General features: G+C 40.9%; 1 protein-coding gene across 4 annotated transcripts; it reads left to right on the top strand.

Moving 5' to 3' along the window:
• Positions 1-1,567: 1,567 nt before the first annotated feature.
• RHEX (regulator of hemoglobinization and erythroid cell expansion) lies at positions 1,568-19,804 on the top strand. Of its 4 annotated transcripts, none has more exons than XM_037811886.1 (6): positions 1,568-1,618; positions 14,805-14,952; positions 15,221-15,321; positions 16,513-16,656; positions 17,993-18,045; positions 18,622-19,804. In XM_037811886.1, exons 2-6 carry the CDS (start codon positions 14,942-14,944, stop codon positions 18,820-18,822), a joined length of 510 nt encoding a protein of 169 aa, XP_037667814.1. In that variant the 5' UTR covers positions 1,568-1,618; positions 14,805-14,941; the 3' UTR covers positions 18,823-19,804. The 4 variants fall into 4 exon arrangements, with proteins under 4 accessions (XP_037667814.1, XP_037667840.1, XP_037667823.1 ...); XM_037811895.1 differs by lacking the exon at positions 1,568-1,618 and adding an exon at positions 4,564-4,597; XM_037811903.1 differs by lacking the exon at positions 1,568-1,618 and adding an exon at positions 9,550-9,633.
• The last annotated feature ends 1,277 nt before the right edge of the window (positions 19,805-21,081 follow it).

Below are 21,081 nucleotides of genomic sequence, written 5' to 3'. Positions count from 1 at the left end.
ATCCTGGTGTCCAGACAAATGAGGATCCCTAAAATGACTCATGTAAGACCCAAAGCATGCCATTATTCAAAGACCCTTAACAACTATATGATACCATGAAACTTGGTGTAGTCCATGTGGGGTTCTGGTCCGAGAGGGGTGCACACAGAAGTCTAGAAGTCTACAGCAGAGTGGAAGTTACAAGGCCTTGGCTGTTCCCACATCTACACTGGATCAATGTAAAAGGGTAAGAGGAAGAGCACGTCAAGGATCTTGGCTTGATTCTCATAGGCCAACTGTCAAGATCAGACAAGTGTATATGGACACTAGCAGGGGCAGCCTGGAGAGTGTGCTGGTGCAGTCCTAAACTCTTGAGTGATAAAGTGGTTTCATGTTCTTAACATAAGCTGTGCAAAGGAAAGAAAACTACAGCTAAGGATACAATTCCACAGTGAGCTGGTGAGGCATCCCTGGGTTTGGGTCATCAAACACTGAGCAGGACTTGAGGAGTGGCTTTCTGACTTGCATTTAGAGAAAAGAAATATTGATAGCTATCAAGTATTGTTTACCACAGAAAGGACCCTCTGTAAGTCTTTTGCATATTTATTTATATTATTTAACCTTAAATAAACTTATAGGATTTCTTAAAATTAGGTATTTATTATTAACCCAATTTTATAGATAAGAAAACTGAGGATCAGAGAGATTAAGTAACTTTTCCCAAGTCACCCAGCTACCAAATGGTGGAGCCAAGATTCAAACCTGAATATGTCTGTTTCTAAAACCACTATTCCACCCTGCTCAACTTGTTCCAAGCAGGGGAAATGGTACAGAGGCCCATATAGTTCTGCTTTTTTTGTCTGTTTTATATCTGGATCATTTTATCTTCCTCTAGTCTTCACCACCAAGTTGAGAACTTGGGGTTTCAGCTTGAGACCCCAAAGAGCCTGAAATCCATCTTCCTTGTGTTCCTGGCCCTATCAAACAAGCCATAACAGCCTTCTTGGTTGACCTCCTACGATATTTAACGGCAAAGAAGTAGGCCACAAAAAATTACCCTCATTGGTTGTCCCATTTCCCAAACACACTCTATTAGTCTATGGCTACATTACATATAGATTCAAAATGGAAGACACCTGTGCTAATATCTAGAGGTCTACTTTTTCGTTTGGTAGAGGGAGGACTTGAGGCCCATGGTGGGGAAGCAATTTGTCTGAGCTCACACAGCAAGTTGGTGCCACAGCTGAGACTTGAACTCAGGCCTCTTGACTCCCCCTCCAGTGCTCTTTCCACTCTCCCAGGCTGTGTGTGCATTCTTGGTATTTGAATGTTGTGTGAATGTGGAGAAAGAGGCTCCCAATCTGTTGCATCTCCACATATGCACCGTCTGCACTGGGGAGCATGGCAGAGAGGGCGGCTGAAAGAGATAGGAGGCGTTATCTGTCGCTTCACTTTGCTAGATTGCTATCCTCCAAGCCACAGTATCTCCGCCCTGTTGGAAATGATGAAGCATTTGTGACTGACCTCCAATGACGGAGAAGGTTCCGGGTGGGGCTGGGGGGAAGTGGTGGGGGACATGTTCCCATCAGGGCACCACTGAAATGCAAGGTGGCTCAGGTTCTTGCTCACGGTCCCAGGGGTAAGTACTGTCTGGGTAGGTAGAATTTTAAATTAGTTTGAGGAATGTGTGTTTGTTTGTGTACATATATATGTACAGGTTTCAGAGAGGAGTATCCAATTATGGATTTGCAAATGGCTTAGAGTGAACCCAAGATTCAGCAGTTTGTACTTTATGGACATTAGTCTCTGGTTCCAGAGACCTGAGATCTGTGATCTGTCTGCGGCAGTGGCAGCAGAGGTGATGAGGGTTTTGGCTCAAAAGTGCATGGGCTTTCAATCCAGGCAGAACTGGTTTCAAATGCCCACTCTACCACTCCCAGTTGCCAACCTCTGTGAGCCTCAGTTTTCTTATCTGTTAAATGGGTATAAAAATGCCCACCTTCCAGGGTTGCTAGGGGAACTGGAGACAATGTCCATTTAAAGCCCAGCACAGTGCTCCGTCAAAGGCAGCTAGCAGTAATTTACATGGACCGGGAACCAGAATATCCTCTGAGGAGTGTTTTCCTCTTGATTCGTTCTGAGCTGCAAAGGACTGGTATGCGGAGGGAAGGAGGCCGATCTGGGAGTTTTAAAAGATTCCATATGGGAGTCATAAAATGCAATTGCAGACATCTGGACAAGGAAAAGCCAACAACAACAATGAACAGTAATAGTGGACCCTTATATAGAGCTTACTATGTGCCAGGAAATGTTCTAAGAGCTCATTTAATCCTCCCCATAACCCTAAAGACATAAGTACTATTAATGGCTTCTCTGAGGAAACTGACACTTCAAGGTGCTAAGTGATTTGGCCAAGGTCAAACAGCAAAGGAAAACTTTCTTGGAGAACTTTAACATGGAAGAGTGTCCTCAGACCAGTGTCCATCGTCTCTGGGCAGCCTGGGAGGAGGTTCAGGAGGTACAGCACACAGGAGTGTTAATCAAGACTTGTTGATTAACTGGCCCTGAGTCTTCTGCATATTGACTGTATTGTGTGAGCTTTGGCAATTCTGTACAGCACAATGCTCTGAGTAGAACTGACTACAGAATTTGCAGGGCCCCGTGCAAAATGAATACACCAGGCCTCTTGTTCAAAAATTATTGAGACTATCAAGAGGTGACAGCTGAGTATTATAACCAACTATGGGGCCCTTCTGAGTGGAGGCCCTGTTCGACTGCAAAGATCTCACGTCCATGAAGCGGCTGGCCCTGAGTCTTGGCAATGAGGCAGGAGACATGTTGGAAGCCTCTGTGATTTCATTTAATCCTCACCACAGTTCTGTGGGGGAACCATTTGACTTCCATTCAAGAGGAGGGAACTGAGGCTTGGGGGCAGTAAATAGTCCCTCTGAGGTTAAGTAATGTTGACTGTGTGCAAATTAATTTAATTGCAATGTGTACAGAGTGTTAGAAAGTACCTTCCCCTACACATCATCTCAAAGAGTCGTGCTAGGAATCGTGGAGCATAAAATATGGACAAGACCTGGTCCCAGCCACCAAGGGGCTCACACCCTGAGTGAGCTTAGCTCAGTGGAAGGGGCTAAGTGTCTCTGAAATTTTGTTGACCAACCTATGAAATGGAAGAATAATTTGGTCCCTTCTAATTCACCTGGAGCCTTGTGGGAACAAGCAAAATGAATCCATGACTACTGCGTAAATTGCTTACGATTTTTTGTGTTTTTGCTGATTTAATTTGGGAACTAAGTTGCATTTAAATGCATTCAGGTTGCATTCATCTGTAGTAATTTCTTGCAAAAAATGCTTTCCTCAAAATTACTAATTAGAAACTTTGGATGACTTGTTTTTCTCCTAAAATTTTGACAGTATCTGCACCTAGAGATGAGAGTGACTAGAGATGTGGTTTGCTGGGTTGAGGCTTGAAGTTGCTATTTCTGATTAATTTGAGACTTGCCCATTATGTCCATTTAAGACTCATGGAATTCTAGAACAATACAATCTATTTAGCCCATTCCTCTCATAAGAGATTGAGAAAGAGAGGTAGCGACTTGCCCAACATGACTGACTTTACAAAGTGGCTGAGCTAGAATGCTGATCCAGGTCCACATTTCATATTCCAGATGTGTCTTAACTACTTGGGGTGAGGCCTCCGCCATGATGACCAGAGCTGAAGGGAATCCAGAGAATATTCCCTTGAAACCCAGGGCAAAGCTGATGGCCTGACCCCTCTGCCTCTCCCTCCTCCTGGTATTTGGCAGACCCCATTCCTCTCTTTTCTAGGCCAGGTAGTTTGACCTTCTCTGTCCCCTGGTTCATGGATACGTTGACAGTCATAGGAACGGGGTCTGTGCAGACCAGGACTTCCCAGGACCACACGGCTTTGCATACAGGGTTACTTATGTATGACTCCCATCTGGAAATTGTGAGCGAGCCCAGTTTTCTTAGAGGGCCCTATGGAAATGGGTGCACTTATATAGTTAAGCCAATTTAGGGTTGGATATTCTTTTCTGGTCTGAGGAGCACTCCTGTTGAGCACCTACTGTATGCCAGACAATCTACTAAGTACTATAAATATTCTGTGTGTTGTGGTGAAAGCACTGACACCTGGGTTTGAGTTCTGTCCCCTCCAAGGGGCTATAAGAACCTGGTTTCCTCAACTGTAAAATCAGGAGAAAAATAGTATCTACTTGAAAGGTTGTTATTCTGAAGATTAAATAACATGTGTAAATGTTTTGCATGATGCTGCTACATAGTGAACACATAATGTGTATGAGAAAAAAAAGAAAGAAAGAAAAAGAAACAGGTGCCGTCCCATTTTGCATATAAAGCACTGAGGCTGGAGAGGTAAAGCAATTCAATGCTGGGAAGACCAGGGCTGGAATTCCAACCTGTCTGTCTGGCCACCATTTCCACCACTTCCTACACTTGCTTGTGTAGTTGCTTTGCAGTGTATTCTGCTTTCTCACGCCTTATCTTAACCACATGTGATCAAATCTATTTCAAACTTTGGATGAAGACTGTCAATTCCACTAAAGCTGTCCGCTATGGCCTGGCTTGGCAGGTACCTTTAGCTGAATTACTTTCCCCTCCATCTATCCACTGCCTGTTCCTCAAATAATTACTGCTCAGCGACTCCTCCCCAAACATTCTATTGTGTGGGGATCTCTTTTTCCTTTAAAATAGTACATATCATTGATTCCATTCTTTCTGGCAATTTATCATACTTTGCCTGTGACAGCTATTCTGCTCTTTTGATTTTTCATATATTACTTTCTTGATTTCCCAAGTATAACATGAGCTTTTCAAGGTATGGATGGAATTCTCCCCTTCTTCATGCCCTTCGGAGTTTTTAGCACAGTATCATGCACACAGACCACTCAATAAATATTTGATTGATTGAATCTAGACACTTAGCTCATCAACTCAGTGTTTTATTAACATGATGTCAAATGTTCAGCCAGTGAGATATAATTATGTAGACAGTTATCAAATTACTTCATCTTTCTTTATCTACCTAATATGATATCACATTAACTTAAACCACTCAGAGTTTCTGAGCTTGCTTCAATACTTATTGGAAAAACAATGTGTTTAATTGCAGAAAACTATGAAAATAATAGAAAGTATAAAGAATTAAATAAAATATCATCCAAAATCCCAACACCAAATTTTGTTAGCATTTGAGTATATTTCCTTCCATTCTCCCACCCCCCCACACTTTTTGAACAAAGTTCATTTTAAATAACACCACTAATTTATTTTGCATAAACGTGTATTTATGAATAAATTCATATTGATATACAAAATTATTGCCAATGAACTATTCTGGATTTGGTACACCAAATCAGCTGAATTAGGTGTTATTACTAAATTAATATGATAGAGAAAAATTTAATGACCCGATTTTTAATTTTTACAAATTTTCATTCTTTTTATGTTTAATTTTTAGAGTTGTGATTGAATTGCATGTAGCTAAATATAACTGCGTTCTACTTTTTCACACAACAGAATCCTTTCCCTGGACTGTTTCTAAACATAGTTTTAAATGACTGCATAATACTCCATTTTATTCCTTAACCCTAATTTACTTCATTTTTGTTTTTTATTTAGATTGTTTTCCATTTTTTTTACTTTTATAGTCAACTCTGTGGAGTGCTCCTTTGCAATAATAGCTTTGGTCCCATTTTGGGTTATTTGCGACTTGTCTGTTCTACATCTTTACCCATTAAGCACTTAGGGTCCTAGTGTTTTTTCTTAATTTACATAAGAAAGATGTAAACCCTTTCAATATTGTGTTGTACATACGCATTCCAGGTTAATTTTTTTTTCCTTCAAATTTTGTTTGTTTTATTTTAATATTTTTTAGCCAGTTATATCTATTTTTTCACATATTATTTTGCATTTTCTTCCTTTGCATTTGAACTGAGAACATTTTCTCTCACTTGAGGATTTAATAAATTTTATCAAATATGTGAATATCCAATTATATTTCTTTTTAATTTTAACAGCTTAATTTTAAAATAGTTACCTCGTGAATCCCTTTGGAATTTGTATTGTTATCATTAATGTCTGGATCTAAGTTATCTTCTTTTTCCTTGTAAGTAGCTAACCAACCCATTGTCCTGTGTACATCATTTGTTAAACAACCCTTTCCTTTTCTCTCTCGGCTTTGTGTATCACTTTTTGATATATTTATTGTATAAGCTAGCATATTTTTTCAAGTTTACCCTACTCACAAAAAGTGGTATGTCAGGAACCCACTTTGTCACAATTCTTTTTCAAACATTTCATCTCTTCTGGTTGTTATTGTTTTTCTTCCCAGAATTTTAGAATAAACTTGAGTTATAAAAAATCCTCACTGTGATTTTGACTGGAATTATATTGAACCAATAAATTAATATCAAAAGTGTTTTTTTAATATTCCAGTTTCCCAGTCTGAAGCATCATGTCTCTTTCCATTGCATTGTCTTTTACATTGCTCAGTAAATTTCTATTATTTTCTTCTAAAAAAACTTATAATTAAGGTTCTTAGCTATTTCTGTTGTAAGAAACATGGTATATTTTTTCCCCATTGTATTTTCTAACAGGCTATTGCTAGTATAATAGAAAGAATAGCTGGTAATTTTAGAATATTTATCCTGTCCATAGGACTTCACAGAGCTATCTCATTAGTTCCATTAGTTTTCAATGGATTCTTTTGAAATTTATAGGTATGAAATCACATCTTTTGCAAATAAGTATGAATTTGACTTCTCTCCAAACCCTATACTTTCATTTCTCTTTCATGTAGTAACTAATAGTCCAGGTTCCGGCATCAGCTTACCTGGGAACCGAGTCCAGTTAACTCTTATTATCTTGAGCAAGTTACTTAACCTCTCTGTGCCTTAATTTTGTCCTCTGTAAGGTGAAAATAATAATGGTACTTACCTCCTAGGGTGGTTGTGAGAATTGGATGAGTTAATACATGTAAAAGTCTCTACCACCTAGAACGTGGTTGATAAATATTCAATAGCATTATTAATATTGCATAGGAATTTCTGGGACTAATTTTTGGAAGAGTGACAGCAGACATCTTATTCTTTTCAAATAACTGCTAAAATATTCTACCACTTGGTAAGGTGCTGCTTTATTGGTGTAGAATGGATATTCATTATTACATTAAAAAACAACCTTCGTATTTTAATTTTGTGGATGTTTTAAAAAATCAGAACCGTGTATTCAATTTTATCAAATGCTTTTTGGCACTTTACTGAGATCACTACCTTTTAACTTTAATCTTTATCAATGTCATGTTTATATTATACAAGAGGCAGTTCCTGTAATGATGAGGGTCAGGCTTTTGAGTCAAAGGGCTTGAGTTTGAAACTGGAATTTTCCAGCTGGGAGACCAGGACAATTGCTCTACATCGCTAATCTTAGTTTCCTCATCTTTGGGATGGTAATAATTCTATCCTCGTGGAGCAAGAATATTAAAGCATGTGGTAAAGGAAAATATGCGATGTTTCCATTATTTTAACAATTGCTTTACTGGGCATCCCTGGGTCAACTTCTTGATATCATGCATTTACCCCTGGATTCATAAGGGACATGAACCTGGTTCTCTTTCCCTGCCTATCTTTCTAAGTATCAGGAGAGTTTCTGTCTTTTTTAATGCCCTGAATCAGTTTACATAAAACATAAAAATTACAGTTCCTTAAAAGTTTGAAAGAACTTATTTGTAAAACCATCTGAATGCAGCTTTTGAGGAGATAACTTTGATAATGATTTCAAAGTCTAAATAACAGCTGGCAGTTATTGGATGTTTATTACTATATGCCAAATGCTATAATTATTTCATATGCCTCATATTAATTCTTCATAAGTAGGTATTATTTATATTTGTCTTATATATTCCTGAGAATTAGGCATAATGTTCCCATCCTACAGATGAGAAAACTGAGGCTTTGAGAAGTTGTGTAACTGGCTAAAGTTCAGGGAATGGGCTGGGATGTGAACCCAGGCACTCTAAACCCATCCCCTGCCTTTAGCAGCTAGATACCATGCTGTGTCCTGAATTTCTTTCTTATTGTTTTTGTTTGATTTGGGTCTGTTTAAATTTTCTGTGTCTTATGGAATCAATTTTGCTGACTTATATTTTTTCTAGGATATCACCGATTTTATTGAGATTTCATTAAAAAACATTTTAGTGGCCTCACAACTTTTTATCTCCTCTGTTTCTGCGGTTATATTCTCTATGTCATTACTAATTCTGCTTATTATTACCATAAGCTGTTCATTTCCAGATTGTATTTCCTCCTTTTCTTGATTATTTAAAACCATTCTGCTATCAACAGCCTATTAAGTTAAGGGAGAAAAGTCAAGTAATGTGAAGGAGGCTGGGTGATGTTCTAAAATGGAAATAAAGATTTTTTTTCCTTTTAAAATCTTCCATTTTCATCCACCTTTTCTTCTCTTTCTTCTTCTCCCATTCCAGCCTTTAAAGAACAAATGCTTAGGCCTATAAAGAGCCTTAGGAGTACTTTGCCAAGCACCCAGGTTTACCAGAGCTAGAAGGACTTATACCTCTCCAAGACCACACAGCTGGCAAGTGACGGAGCCGCCAGGAGAAGCCAGGCTCCTGTCTCCCAGTCTTGTTCTGTTTCCACAAATACCAGTCAGCTGAGTTATAGCTCAAATTAGTGGTTTCAAAAATAATAAATTAATGAAGACTGCAAAAAAATCTTTAAAGCCACTTAATTTTAACAATATTTTACTGTTACTCCAATCTATGTGATGATTTTCAGATAGATCATCTTCTCCTGTGATCTTGTTTTAAACCTCTCCCTCTAAAATGAATCTATCCAAATAAAACACAGTGTCAGGTAGGAAGAGGAATGTATTGTTTCACCGCTGATGTTTTGCTGATGTTTTGCTGCACCTATTAGAAAGGTATGAGACAGCCCCTATGCCAGCGGAAGAGGGAAATTAATAAAATGGAATCCAGCCCTAAATACAGCTCCCAGGATTTCCAGCCAGCTCTGAAGCAAACAGGAAAATGCTCTTAGCACTCTGCTGATGTGTGGTTTTGAGGCCCCTGGCAGGGCACTGCATTAGGGTGGGACTATGTGTCAAAATTCAGTCCTATGGAGGGGGCAGGACTGTCTCTGCCTAAATAATGGAATGAGGTGGATCAACATCTCACATGGGCCAGGCATGCTTTTCACAATATAATTACCTTAAACTGCTCATTTCCAGATTGTGTATGTGTGTGTTCAACTGAGCAGATGTTTTTGCAGAGTGTCTGATCAGCAACCTGCAATTAGACTCCAAGGAACAACCTGCTCATTGCGGTCAGGGGCCACTAACTACTTAAATAATGACATCTGTCACAATTTCCATACCATATCCTGTCCTGGATCTTTATCTCCAAACTGTACTCAAAACGAATGCCTAAGTTTCTTAAAATAGATCAACCCAGTTTTTAATAGCTCTACTTGAGTCACCATCTTTGGTAGAGTCCTTTAGGACTGAATGATAACTAGTAACTATCAAGTGTTTCCCATGGGCCTGGCATGGCATAAAGGACTTCACAAGCACCCCACACAAGAACTCTGTGAGGTAGGTACTATCATATCCCCATTTTACAGAAACTGAGTACTACGAAGTTAAATAATTCATAGAAGGAAACAACTGGGATCATATTTACGGCTGTTTGACTTCAGAGCCCAGAGTCTGAACTTCTATGTGATACACTGCTTTCATGTGACATGGATGCAGTGTGTCATTTGGCCAGTAAGATGCTCACACTATATTAAAATAATGGAAGTGTAGGCAATGTAGTGTGAATAAAGAGCCAAAATAGGATATTGGTTTTAAAGTAATGAAACATTTATTGAGTGCAGTGATTCTCAACTGGGGGCAAAACCACCTGCCTCAGGAGAAATTGGGAAATGTATGGGGCCAATTTTGGTCATTTTGGTTGTTATTTTGACTGTTACATTGGTGAGGTCCTGGGTGCCAAACGTTCTGCAATGTGCAAAACAGTTCTAGACCACAGGCCCCAACTCTCAGGTACTACTGAGAAACTCTGGTAAAGTGAAACAGTAGTAATTAAAGGGATGCTATAAAACTCAGGTTGGCAAACGCAAATGCTTCAGGGATTTCAGGAACTGAAGATACATATCCCATCTTCGGGCATCCAAATTCAAATCTTTAAAGCCCACCATTAAACAAGTCATCTAGAAGCTGAATTTGGCCTGTAGGATCCTGGATTGTGGCCATTTGAGGAAGGTTTTTCTGATTTGGAAACCTGCCTATGATATATTAAGTGAAGAGGAAAGGCTACTAATAAGTATGATCCCATGTTTTTACAATATTGTATATCTATATATACGCATATTTACACACACATATAGAGATTACATAAAAATGCAGAGAAAATTTTCTTGAAGGATATGAAATAGGACTTTGGATGATTTTGTAAAATGCGTTGCTTATTCATATTTTTTAAAAAATTGCCTATTACAAATATTTCTAGTTGAATGATTTTTAATGAGTAAAAGGGGAAGGGAGCCTAAAAAATTTAAAAGCCTTGAGTGTGTGTCAGAACACTATCCTGGCAACTTACTGGTTGCCCCTTCAATGGAAGAGAGAGAATAGTTTTTGTGATTAAGGACAAATGGGACATTCAACCATGAGCTAATCAATTCTAAAGCACTAAAGGTCCTTTCTAAATGAAACATTTTTGATTTCCCAGACACATCGGCCTAACCCCTTTACGTGATTTTCATGTCTTTTGTGATGAATGGAGCTCTTCCGTAAGGCCCAAATTCCTTTCATGGCTGCCCAGCAGGGGTATTGAACTCCAGCTGAGAGCTGGAAAAATCGGTGTCTGTAAAGAAATTATTTTAGGAGGGCTTATCCAAAGTTAGACAAGAGCAGGACATTTTAATTATATCAAAACCCCTTTTTAAATTAAGGCATCAAGTCCTTTGAGATTTTTTTTTTCCTGCAAAATTCCCTTCTTGCTTCATCTTGATTTTTTTATTTTTCATATATGTGGAAAAAAATAGCTTTCTGGCTTTACGATTTTTATTTTGCTCAAGTCACTTTTGACTGAGCTTTCTTTCTGGAGTTTGCTGAACATCTGGCAATACTGGATTTTCTATCTACTGGTCTACGGATGTTGGGGAGATGGGTAATTTCCTGGAGTCTATTCTCGCCTGCTGTTGGGTTGGTCCCCACCTCCCACTCCCTATGCCCCCTTCTGACCAGTGCCATAGAGGACTGCCAGCGGGTCTCCAAAAGAAAGAATCTGGGAAGCCCTGATGCCAACGGGGAGACCCTGAGGTGCTTCTCCGCTTGCAGTGCTGGGTGCAGGGACGGCCTGACAGAGGGCTCAGTCGTGGACAGGGAGGCGACTTGTTCCACTCTGAACATTCCCACTTTTCATCCCCCCAATATCATGTGCTCAATCTATGCAAAACAAAGAGCTCACGTCGAGATCCTGCATCCATCTGTAAAAACTAAATAGGTTAGACTTGAATGAAAAGCAAATTAACTTCTTTTTAAATGGCAAACAACTGCCTCTTGAGAAGCAAGTCTTTTCATCTACTGTATCTGGATTTTTTGCTGCAGCTAGTTTTATGTCATATCAACAATGTGAGCTCAATTTCGGAGCAAAACCATTCAAATACCCATCATCTATGAAGTTTAGCACTTTTAATGACTATGCCTTCCTAACAGCTGAAGAAAAAATCATTTTGCCAAGGCACTGGCGTCTTGTTCTGTTGAAGCAATTCAGTATCCAAGAGACCTGCTGCTCCCTCTGTTGTGATGAAGTAGCAAACGCACAGCTGAAGCCGTGTGGCCACGGTGACCTGTGCATGGATTGTGCCTTGCAACTGGAGACCTGCCCGTTGTGTCGCAAGGAAATAGTGTCTAGAGTGAGACAGATTTCTCATATTTCAAGACACATGTGGAGAGACATTATGGACTTATTTCTACTCAATTCCAGCCATTGTTGAAAAGAAAAAGAAAAGAAAAAGAAAAAGAAAAAGAAAAAGAAAAAGAAAAAGAAAAAGAAAAACACATCTCCAGTCAGTCATATGCACATTGAAACTTATAGCCATGGTCAGATTTTATGTTAAAATGGTAATTTTCAAAGACAAAATTCTCTTAGAATCTAATCCAACTTACTAGCCCTGAGAAATTCCTTTGAAGGCCAAGGAAAGCAGAAAGGCTGTGGTACTTCCATGAAAAATAGGAGACGGTTCCCTCTTGAGTGCCGAAACCACAATGGAATTCTCCATGTTGGGTTCATATGATTGTTTAACACAGGATGCTTTGTGTCATATTCTGAAGTTTTTTATTTTGGGCAGAAGTCATTATGGAGAATGACAGCATTTCTGGGGTTAAATATAACTTTCCACTGGTCAGAGAGACATCATGGTGTGTTAAGTGTGGATATTGCACTGCAAGACTTGAATCTATGAAATTAGAATTACACAGGTTAGTACTACAAGCAAAATGGAGGACCTGAAAGAAGGTACATAGACTGTAGGGGAAAAAACCCCAAATTTTGATATTTCAGTGATTCCAAAGAGCATTCTAGTTTTTTAACTGCAGAATATTGGTGGCATTTTCACATTCATGGTGTTTCTATCCAATTGAGTACCCATATTTTGTGAGGAAAAAATGTTTTACCAATGTAGGAGAAATTCTTATATTAATTGCAATGTTAGACTGGAGAAAATTTGATATTTAGAGTATTTTTAAGATACCATCAAATCAGGATTTTTTTTAAATTTTTATTTTTTAATCAGTATTGTTTTCAGAAGTAACATACTTTGAAACTCTTGAACTAATAGTTTCAAAAACTGTGGAGGACAGTCTGACAACCTGTGTTACTATTGTTTTAAATAAATACATGTTTTTGAATAGTAAATTCAATCATGAATTGTTGACTATGTCTTCATCAAAAGTGTTAATCCCTTTCAGGGTCTCTGATGAAGACCTTCAAGAGTTTGTTTTTTTCTCCCAGAAAATTGGGAGGTAGAATTGTACATTCATGGAATTTATTTTATAGTGGTGTACCTCAGCAGCTGCCTTTCAATTTACGCCAAGTCCTTACTGAGTTTATGCTTGAAAAGTAAATATGTCTTCTGAGTTTTACAATGTCTTAAACTCAATGCAAATTTTTTTCTTCCTTTCCCAACCTCTCTTGTTTGTAGTTACATTAAGCTTGTCCTATTATGGAGCTGATTACCTTCCTGGTTGTACTTGTTGGGGTGCTGGATATTTTTCCATGTCTTTGGTCTTCCATAAATTCAAATATATATAAATATATATATGTTCTCTTCTTTAGCTTGTGGTGAATATAGTAATTTGCTTTAAAAAAAATAGAACTTGGCATGAGTGATAATGCTAGTGAGTACTTCGTTCATTTAAGGTGAAAAGCAAAGGGTAAATAGAGTTCGGGTCCTTTGGGAGAAGTGTCAAGAATTTATTATGTAGGAAAGTGGGGGCTTAAGCAAGTATGATGAATAAATTGGGCATGCAATGCCTTAATTCTGACCTCCCAAAGAAAAATTGTTCCCAAGGACCAGCTCGTTGCTGGGTGAAGTCTGTGGGGGAGATGGTGTTAACCTTTTTCTCCAGCGGCACCAGTCTGATGCCCACAGCCAAGGAGAGTGGTGTTGGCAGCCTGCACACTCCCTCCCATCTTCCTTCTCCTTCTTTAGACTCTTGGTCCAAGTTTTGATCCTAGGAAACCGCAGTGTGAAAACTGCAAATGAAAACAAAATCTCCAGGATTTCCCATACTGCCTTTAGCACTTGGGAATTCCGATTTGGAAAATAAGACTTAGTGACACATAAAAGCTTTTTGTTTTATTGTGTGTGTGTTTTTCTGTTCTTTTATCTTTCTTTATTCTTTATTTTTATTTAATTCTTGCAAAAGCTTTTGAACATTTACTGCCGGCAGCAATATGGTGGGTGGTGGTGCGGCCCCGTGGCTGCTCATAAATATTGTTTCACAGGCATTTTCCTGCTTTTGCTTAATAGTAAACTCCTATGCAGCTGCATGTTGATGGAATACATAAACTGATTTTTAAAATAACCATATTTGTCAGAGTCTCACCAGTTTTGCAGGCTTGGCTATATAAAGCCCAATAAAGCTGTGTGGATTCTCTCTCTCTCTCTCTCTCTCTCTCTCTCTCTCTCTCTCTGTGTGTGTGTGTGTGTGTGTGTGTGTGTAAGAGTTAGACTTCTCTAAAGAAAATACACCAGTGTGTCCACTCAAGCAGGGCCCCTTTGTGCTGCCAGCTCAGGCTAAGGGTCTCCCGGAGTAGAGACGAGTGGTTGAAAATGCAGACTTGGGAATCAGAGCCCAAATCCAGGCCCTGCCACTTGCCAGCTGAGGGACCTCAGACATGTCACTTGCTTTTCTGAACCTCACTTTGCTCCTTTATTATTTTAGGTTATTTGTTTTTCTTAATCCTTTGCTTGTTTTGTTTGAAATGTTGTGGTTTGTTTGTTTGAATTTTTTGATTAAGTTAAAAAAATAAAAAAATAAAGCAAGCTGCCAAAAAAGGAAAAAAAAAAAAAAAAGGAGAGTGATTGTAGCACTGGCTGTTAGGTATTAAATTTATTGCTGCCTAGTTTGCAGATTCAAAAACTGAAATCTGGGGAGAGGAATGCAAATGGCTCCCAAGCAGCCGAGCTTGCCCAAGGAGGAGAATTCAGGCGTGTAGCCCAGGAGTTCCTGACCAGCTCCCTTGCCTCTTGCAGGTCTCAGGAAGGACCCTGCCTGCAGCGCTAGCTGGAGACCAGCTCCCAGAGTGGTTTCTCCTTAGGTCCCTTCCTGCTGCCTCCAAAGGCGCCTGAGCCCCACTCATACCCTGAGGCTACCCAGCAAGAATCTCATCATGCTGACAGAGTGAGTGGGCCCAAGAATAGCTGGAGTGGGGCGGGACAACGTTTCCAGTCACAGATCCAATCAGGGCTGATTGGCATAGCTGGCTTCCAAGTGAGTGCAACCCCCTCTCACTGGCTCCCCTGTCCTTATCGTCCAGAGAGGCGAAGGCACCTACCCTGAGACACACAGCAAGGCCAGTTGTCTGCCTCTGGCTAGGTGCAGAGATGGGTTTGCAGCTGTATTGACATCTCTGAAACTGCTGACTTTGACCCTTCTCCTTTCTCAACAGAGACATGAAGCTCTGGCATGGCTTAGTGATTGCAGCAGTGTCCCTCTTCCTACAGGCCTGCCTCCTTGCAGCCATCAATTACCTGCTCGGCAGACACCTGGGTAAATGGCTCAGCATCTTCTCCTCAACTAGTCACCCCAAGAGGCCATTCTTGGGCCTGCAGTAGGACGAGTCCCCTTCAGAGTCCCTGATTATCACCTGAACACCTACCCAAGGATCCACTGGCCAAATACCTGCCCCCTACTCCAGCCTCCAACCCAGCAATCCCACTTCCTCACTCTGACCTGTCCTTTTACCTAAATTATTTCTGGTTGGAAATGACTGTCCAGTGTCCTCCCACTATCCAGATCTTCCACCCAGAGACAAGCCTCTGCAGTGCTGCAGGAGAAGGCTTGTTTAACCTGAGCTCATTAATTTTCTTCATCATTGCCCAAGGACTGAACATGAAGAAATGACCTTGAATTGCAACAGAAGGGAATGCGGTTAGACTTAAAGATTAGCTTCAATTTTTGAACTGATTTACAGTGGAAGTTAGAGAATCCTTATCCTGGGAAGTTATTACAATTAGGGCAAATAAAGCTGCTTTGGCTATTCTAAGACAAGACATTGGGCAGAATGGCGTTTTGAGGATTTCCAGTAAAGGAAGTCTAGGCTGCTTTGGTTATCCATGCATCCATCCATCCATCCAACAGATATTTATTTAGCACCTGAGGCCCTGTCTGGGTCCTGATGATAAAGCAGGAAACAAAACAAAAATTCCTGCCCTTGTGGGACTTGAGTTCCATGGGGGACTCAGACACCAAACAAGATAAATAAATACATGTGTTAGTTGGTGGTAAATGCTAAGTGGAAAAAAATGAAGCAAGGAAAGGAGATACGACCTGGGGAGTGGCCAGCATCCCTGAGATGCTGAACTTTGAGAACAAACCTGCAGGAGTTGAGGAAGAAAGCCGCACCTGCAAAGGCCTTGAGGAAGGAGAGTACCCTTCCTACTCATGAACAGGAGAGCACAGGGGCCCGTGTGGCTAGAGCTGAGTTGGCAGGCGGGAGAGAGGAGATGCGGCCAGAGGGGAAGGAGTGAGAGAGGTCACGCAGGACCTTGTAGGCTGTGACTTTGGCTTTTACTCCGAGTGAGGCGAGGAGCCGTTGCAGGGGTTTGAGCAGACATGCAATGAGATTTAAAGGGACCACTCTAAAAGTTTTTGTCCTAATGAGACCAGTGCTTGGAAGTCACTTCAAGAGAGTGTAACTTAAGAAATTTTTACTTTTGACCTCTGCCCTCTCCCCTCTAGCTGACAAGAGCGAGCAAATGCTGAAAGCTGCCAGGCTCCAGGCCCCTGGACTCAGCCCTGCCTCCCATCAGCCATCTGCCCCCAAGGAGGTGAAGGAGACTAGGGCAGAGAGAAGCACCCCTGTGTGTGATCCCCACTACAGGCGTGAGTGCTCCAGGGGGTGGGAGGTGTCAGGAAATTCTGCTCTGTCTGGACCCTGTGGGGAGATTCCCCTCAGCAACAAGGATCCATTCCTGCCAGCCTGAACCTCTAGCCTGTGGGTTCCTCACACTGCACATCAGTAAAGAACTTGCTAGCTACGTTGTCTGGGATTCTCTCCATCCTATCTGTGGGGCAGATCTCTTTGGGTTTGTGGGGGGTCCAAGTTCTCTTGCAGGCTTGGTCATATGTGACTGCTTATGGTGGGGCCTGGGGACCACCTCTGTTCCTCTCTAGGAGACGCTGCAGCATCTTTTCTTCCACTCTGCCAGTTAATGGTGGAGCTATGATTTCAACCACATTTGCCCAATGCCCAACTCCAGCTGTGGCGACTGTGCATCCTACCCCTGTCCGGTGTCGTTGGCTGGCTCCAGGAGCTGACTTGGCACAGAAGGACCCCTCTCTATGGACTTAAATCCATGAACCAACAGGAATACTGCCATATATATAGACAGACAGATAGATATTGATAGAGATTCATAGAGTTAATCTCAGGGCTGTGGCAGTCCAGATCAGGTCACTACTCATTCCATGGAAATGAGCTGCTCTACAAAAGGCAGATAGCACTTTTTCCATGGGTGTATCTCTTGATTGATTTGATTTTGAGCCATCCTGATTTTATCTCTTCAGTTGGAGAAGGCTGGTTGTCAGGTGTCCTTGGTTGGCCCTGAGATAAGGCTCTGCGCCTGTGGGAACCAGCAGACACACGCTCATATGACATCAGAGTTCCAGCAGAATGGGACAGCATCTGGCCTCACATTGACACAAAGCGCCACCGGAAACCCAGGCAGAATCAGAGACTGGCTGGCAGGGACCTTAGAGATTATCGTTCAACCCTCTTGTTTCACAGGGGCAAAAATTAAGTCACAAAAGGGGATGTGACCTGTCCAGGGTCCCCCAGAGTTGGTGACAGGTGTGGGCTAGAACCTGTTTGCACTTGGAGGCCCTGTCTCAGGGGGCCCTGTCTGCTTGTCCTCTGGCAGACAGCCGTTCTCAAGCACAGTCAGGCTTTTGATCATTTTAGATGGAACTGGGGGAAGCAGCAATGCCCAAGCTTCTGGACACTTCTCTGGCTGTTACTGGAGGCTCTTTCTCCCATGCCCCTTTTTTGTTTCATTTCTCCTTCTTTCTCTTTTCGGGGTGCTATCTCTCTTCCCCCATTCCTCTTTGCTGAGCCGGCTCTGCCTCTGTCTTGTCTCTCTGTTTCCCTTTCCTTATCCTTGCCCTCTCTTAGCACCCTCCAGTTTTCTCTGGAATAAGAACAGTTTCCTTTTCTCCCCAGATGATAGCGACACATCTTCGGACAGCTCGGACAGCTCGCTTTCCACCCACCAGGTAATGGGCACTCCCAGAGATCCCAGGCCCCGTACACAGGCCGGGGAGAGAGGTCTGTGGAGGCCCTGCTGTAAAAGTCTGGGAACTCAGGAGGCCCCAACTAAGGAGGTGGAAGCAGGGAAGGAAGGGCTCCCTGAGTCATCACAGCCTCTTCAGGTGAGGGTCAGGCTTGTGCCCCACAGCCTCAGGTCAGCTCGGACCATCCAGACAAAGTGCATCTGAGCAGGCAATGAAAATTAAATGAAAGAGTGAATGGCAAACCCCCCTCTCCCCAGACCCCAGACCCCGGGGCCGAAGTCTGCTGAGTCTTGACCACTTGGATCAAATCTCTGCACTTTCTGCTCTCATCACTGCCCACCTGCTCATCCTTTAAGCCCATTCCCTGCAGGCAAGTGGAGCAAAGTCACTGGCAGTCCGTCTCCCGGCTCTGCCCACAGACACGGGGCCAGCCACCTGGGCGCAGGTCCTTTCCTGCCAAGCCTGGGGTGAGCCTTAGTCCTGGGGTCTTAACTCCCCCAAATGAGGTAGGGATCTTGACAACAACCCCCCCCCCCATTTCTCTGCTTTTTTCTCAAGACCCCCAAGGATGTGAATTACACACAAGTGGTCTTTTCAGCCCCCGGAGGACCAAAAAATGAATCTGCTCTGGACTATGAGAATTTAAAGGAAGCCACAGATTATGTGAATGTCAATCCCAAAAGCCACAAGCCCAATTTCTGGACTTTTGTGAATCCTGCTGTCTCTGAGCCAGTGGAATACTCTCAAGTGACCATATGAATTCTAGATTTTTAAATGAGGTACAGTTCTCTATGAATTCTTGCACTTATTTTGGTGGGGGGGAGGGTCTTTTTTTCTTTTAACAAGGCATCAAGGGAAAAATAGATTTATATTCCAGCAAGAAGGATTCAGACCAGATACTAAGAAGACCTTCCAGGTAAAGTATGAAAACACCAGAGTACATCAGCCATGAAAGTGATGAAGTCTCTCCCCAGAGAAAATGTTTTTTAAAAATTAATCTTTTTTTTCATATATTCATTCTGAATAGTTGAAATGTATATTTGTACAGTCTTTTAGACCTATTCAAGTGATGCCTATGATATTGTTATTGTGTACCCATCATAGATTTGTTGCTCTTTTTAGTGTTGCCCTTGCTGTATAATAAATGCTCCATCTCGTTTTACCTAGCAAAAACTTGAAACTGTGCTACTAGGGACTTTTGGACAGAATTAGTTTTTGCAGATAATCTTGTACAATCTTGCACAGAGGTCAGCCACGTAAAATATATACCTGGACTCTCTTGTATTATAGAATTTTTCTTGTTCTGAATATCCTTGACATTACAGCTGTCAAAAAACAAACTGGTATTTCAGATTCTGTTTTCTGAAATCTTTTAAGCTAAAATCACATGCAAGAATTGACTTTGTGGCTATTAATTTTGATACCTTTTAAATCTGTATAAAAGTGTGTTGTGTTGAAGCAGCAAACCTTAAGTGAGTGCTGCATTTGGGATATTTACTTTTATCTTTAGTTAAACGACACCTGGTGTATTCATTTATACCATCTAATATATGACACATTGTTGTAGTAGTATAATTTTGTGATCTTTATTTCCCTTTGTATTCATTTTAAGCATCTAAATGAATTGCTGTATTGTGCTTAATGTACCAAATAAATAAAAAATTAATCAGCTGGGAAAGTTGGAACAGAGTTCTGCTTGGCAATTTTATGGTTAAATGACTTCCCTGTGAGCTCTTTAATTATTGGCAATAAACAACTTCCTTAAAAGTTGTAAATAAAATGGCAACCACCTGTTTCTCTTTTCCTTTTGCCTAACCCTGTATTTGTCCTTTTTTTCAGTGCTATATCTTATTGAGTAATACTGCTCCACCCTCAGAACTTTAAATAGTCCATTTAGAAATCCCACCACCAATCAACCCTTGAATTTGTTTTTGTTTTTGTTTTTGTTGTTGTTTTTATGAACAAAAGATGACAAATACTGTCCAGGTAAATATCAGCCAGAATCACAATCCATTATCCCAAAGAAAATCTTCCAAAACTCAATACAATAAAACTTCTTACCCATTTCCCCATCCTCCCTTTTTAGCCACTTAGGAATAAAAGGTCACCCTCTTAACTTAAGAATAGCTATCTCAAATCAGTACATAGCATGATATTTAACTACAAGGCTCTAGATGCAGTCTTATTAAACTGGAAACAAAGAAAGACTATCTGCAAACCTGCCATTCCTTTATTATCAAACCTTGCTCTAGAAGTTCTAATCAGTGCAATAAGACAGTTAACAAAAATAAGATATCTGGCTGTTGGAAAGGAGGATAAAATTTGTCATTGTTTGCAGATATAATCCTATCCCAAGAAAATCTCAGAGAATTTACTTAAAATGTTTTAAAAATAGTGGCATCAGTAAACAGTGTTTAGATATACTATATATTTTTTCTGACATCTAATGAAGACATGAAATGAAAAACTTCTTGCTCCCAGTAGCCACACACATACACACACACACACACACACACACACACACACACACACACACACACACAAACTGAAACCCTAGGAATATTGTTTGAATGCAAACCTCAGAGCAGTGGCCTCTGGGGTCTCCGTGTTCACAGTGCCCCATCTGCTGGCTGTACTAAGAGCAGCTGGGCTGGCTTGCTTCTTCCCACATTCCCTTTCCTCAAGGTAATCTGAAGGAATGGTTCTCACTTGGGTTTCCGAGGCTGGAAAATTTGTGGGTCTGCATTTCCTTTCACCTTTTAGCTACCAGTGTTGTTCTTCTTAGAAAGCTTTTCTTACAAGGCATTAAAAATAGATTCTGTTGATTAGAGAGGCAGAATGAGAAATCAACAACAAATACACTGCCCTGGCATCCAAAAAGGAAGCTCTATTTCTTACTGATCTTTTTTTCAAATTTGATTTTATTGAGATACATTCACAAACCATACAATCGTCCACAGCATACAATCAGTTGTTCATAGTACCATCACATAGGCATGCATTCATCACCACAATAAA

This window comes from Choloepus didactylus, chromosome 2, assembly GCF_015220235.1.
Source record: "Choloepus didactylus isolate mChoDid1 chromosome 2, mChoDid1.pri, whole genome shotgun sequence".
Taxonomy (NCBI): domain Eukaryota; kingdom Metazoa; phylum Chordata; class Mammalia; order Pilosa; family Megalonychidae; genus Choloepus; species Choloepus didactylus.
This window is presented reverse-complemented; position numbering and strand designations above follow the sequence as displayed.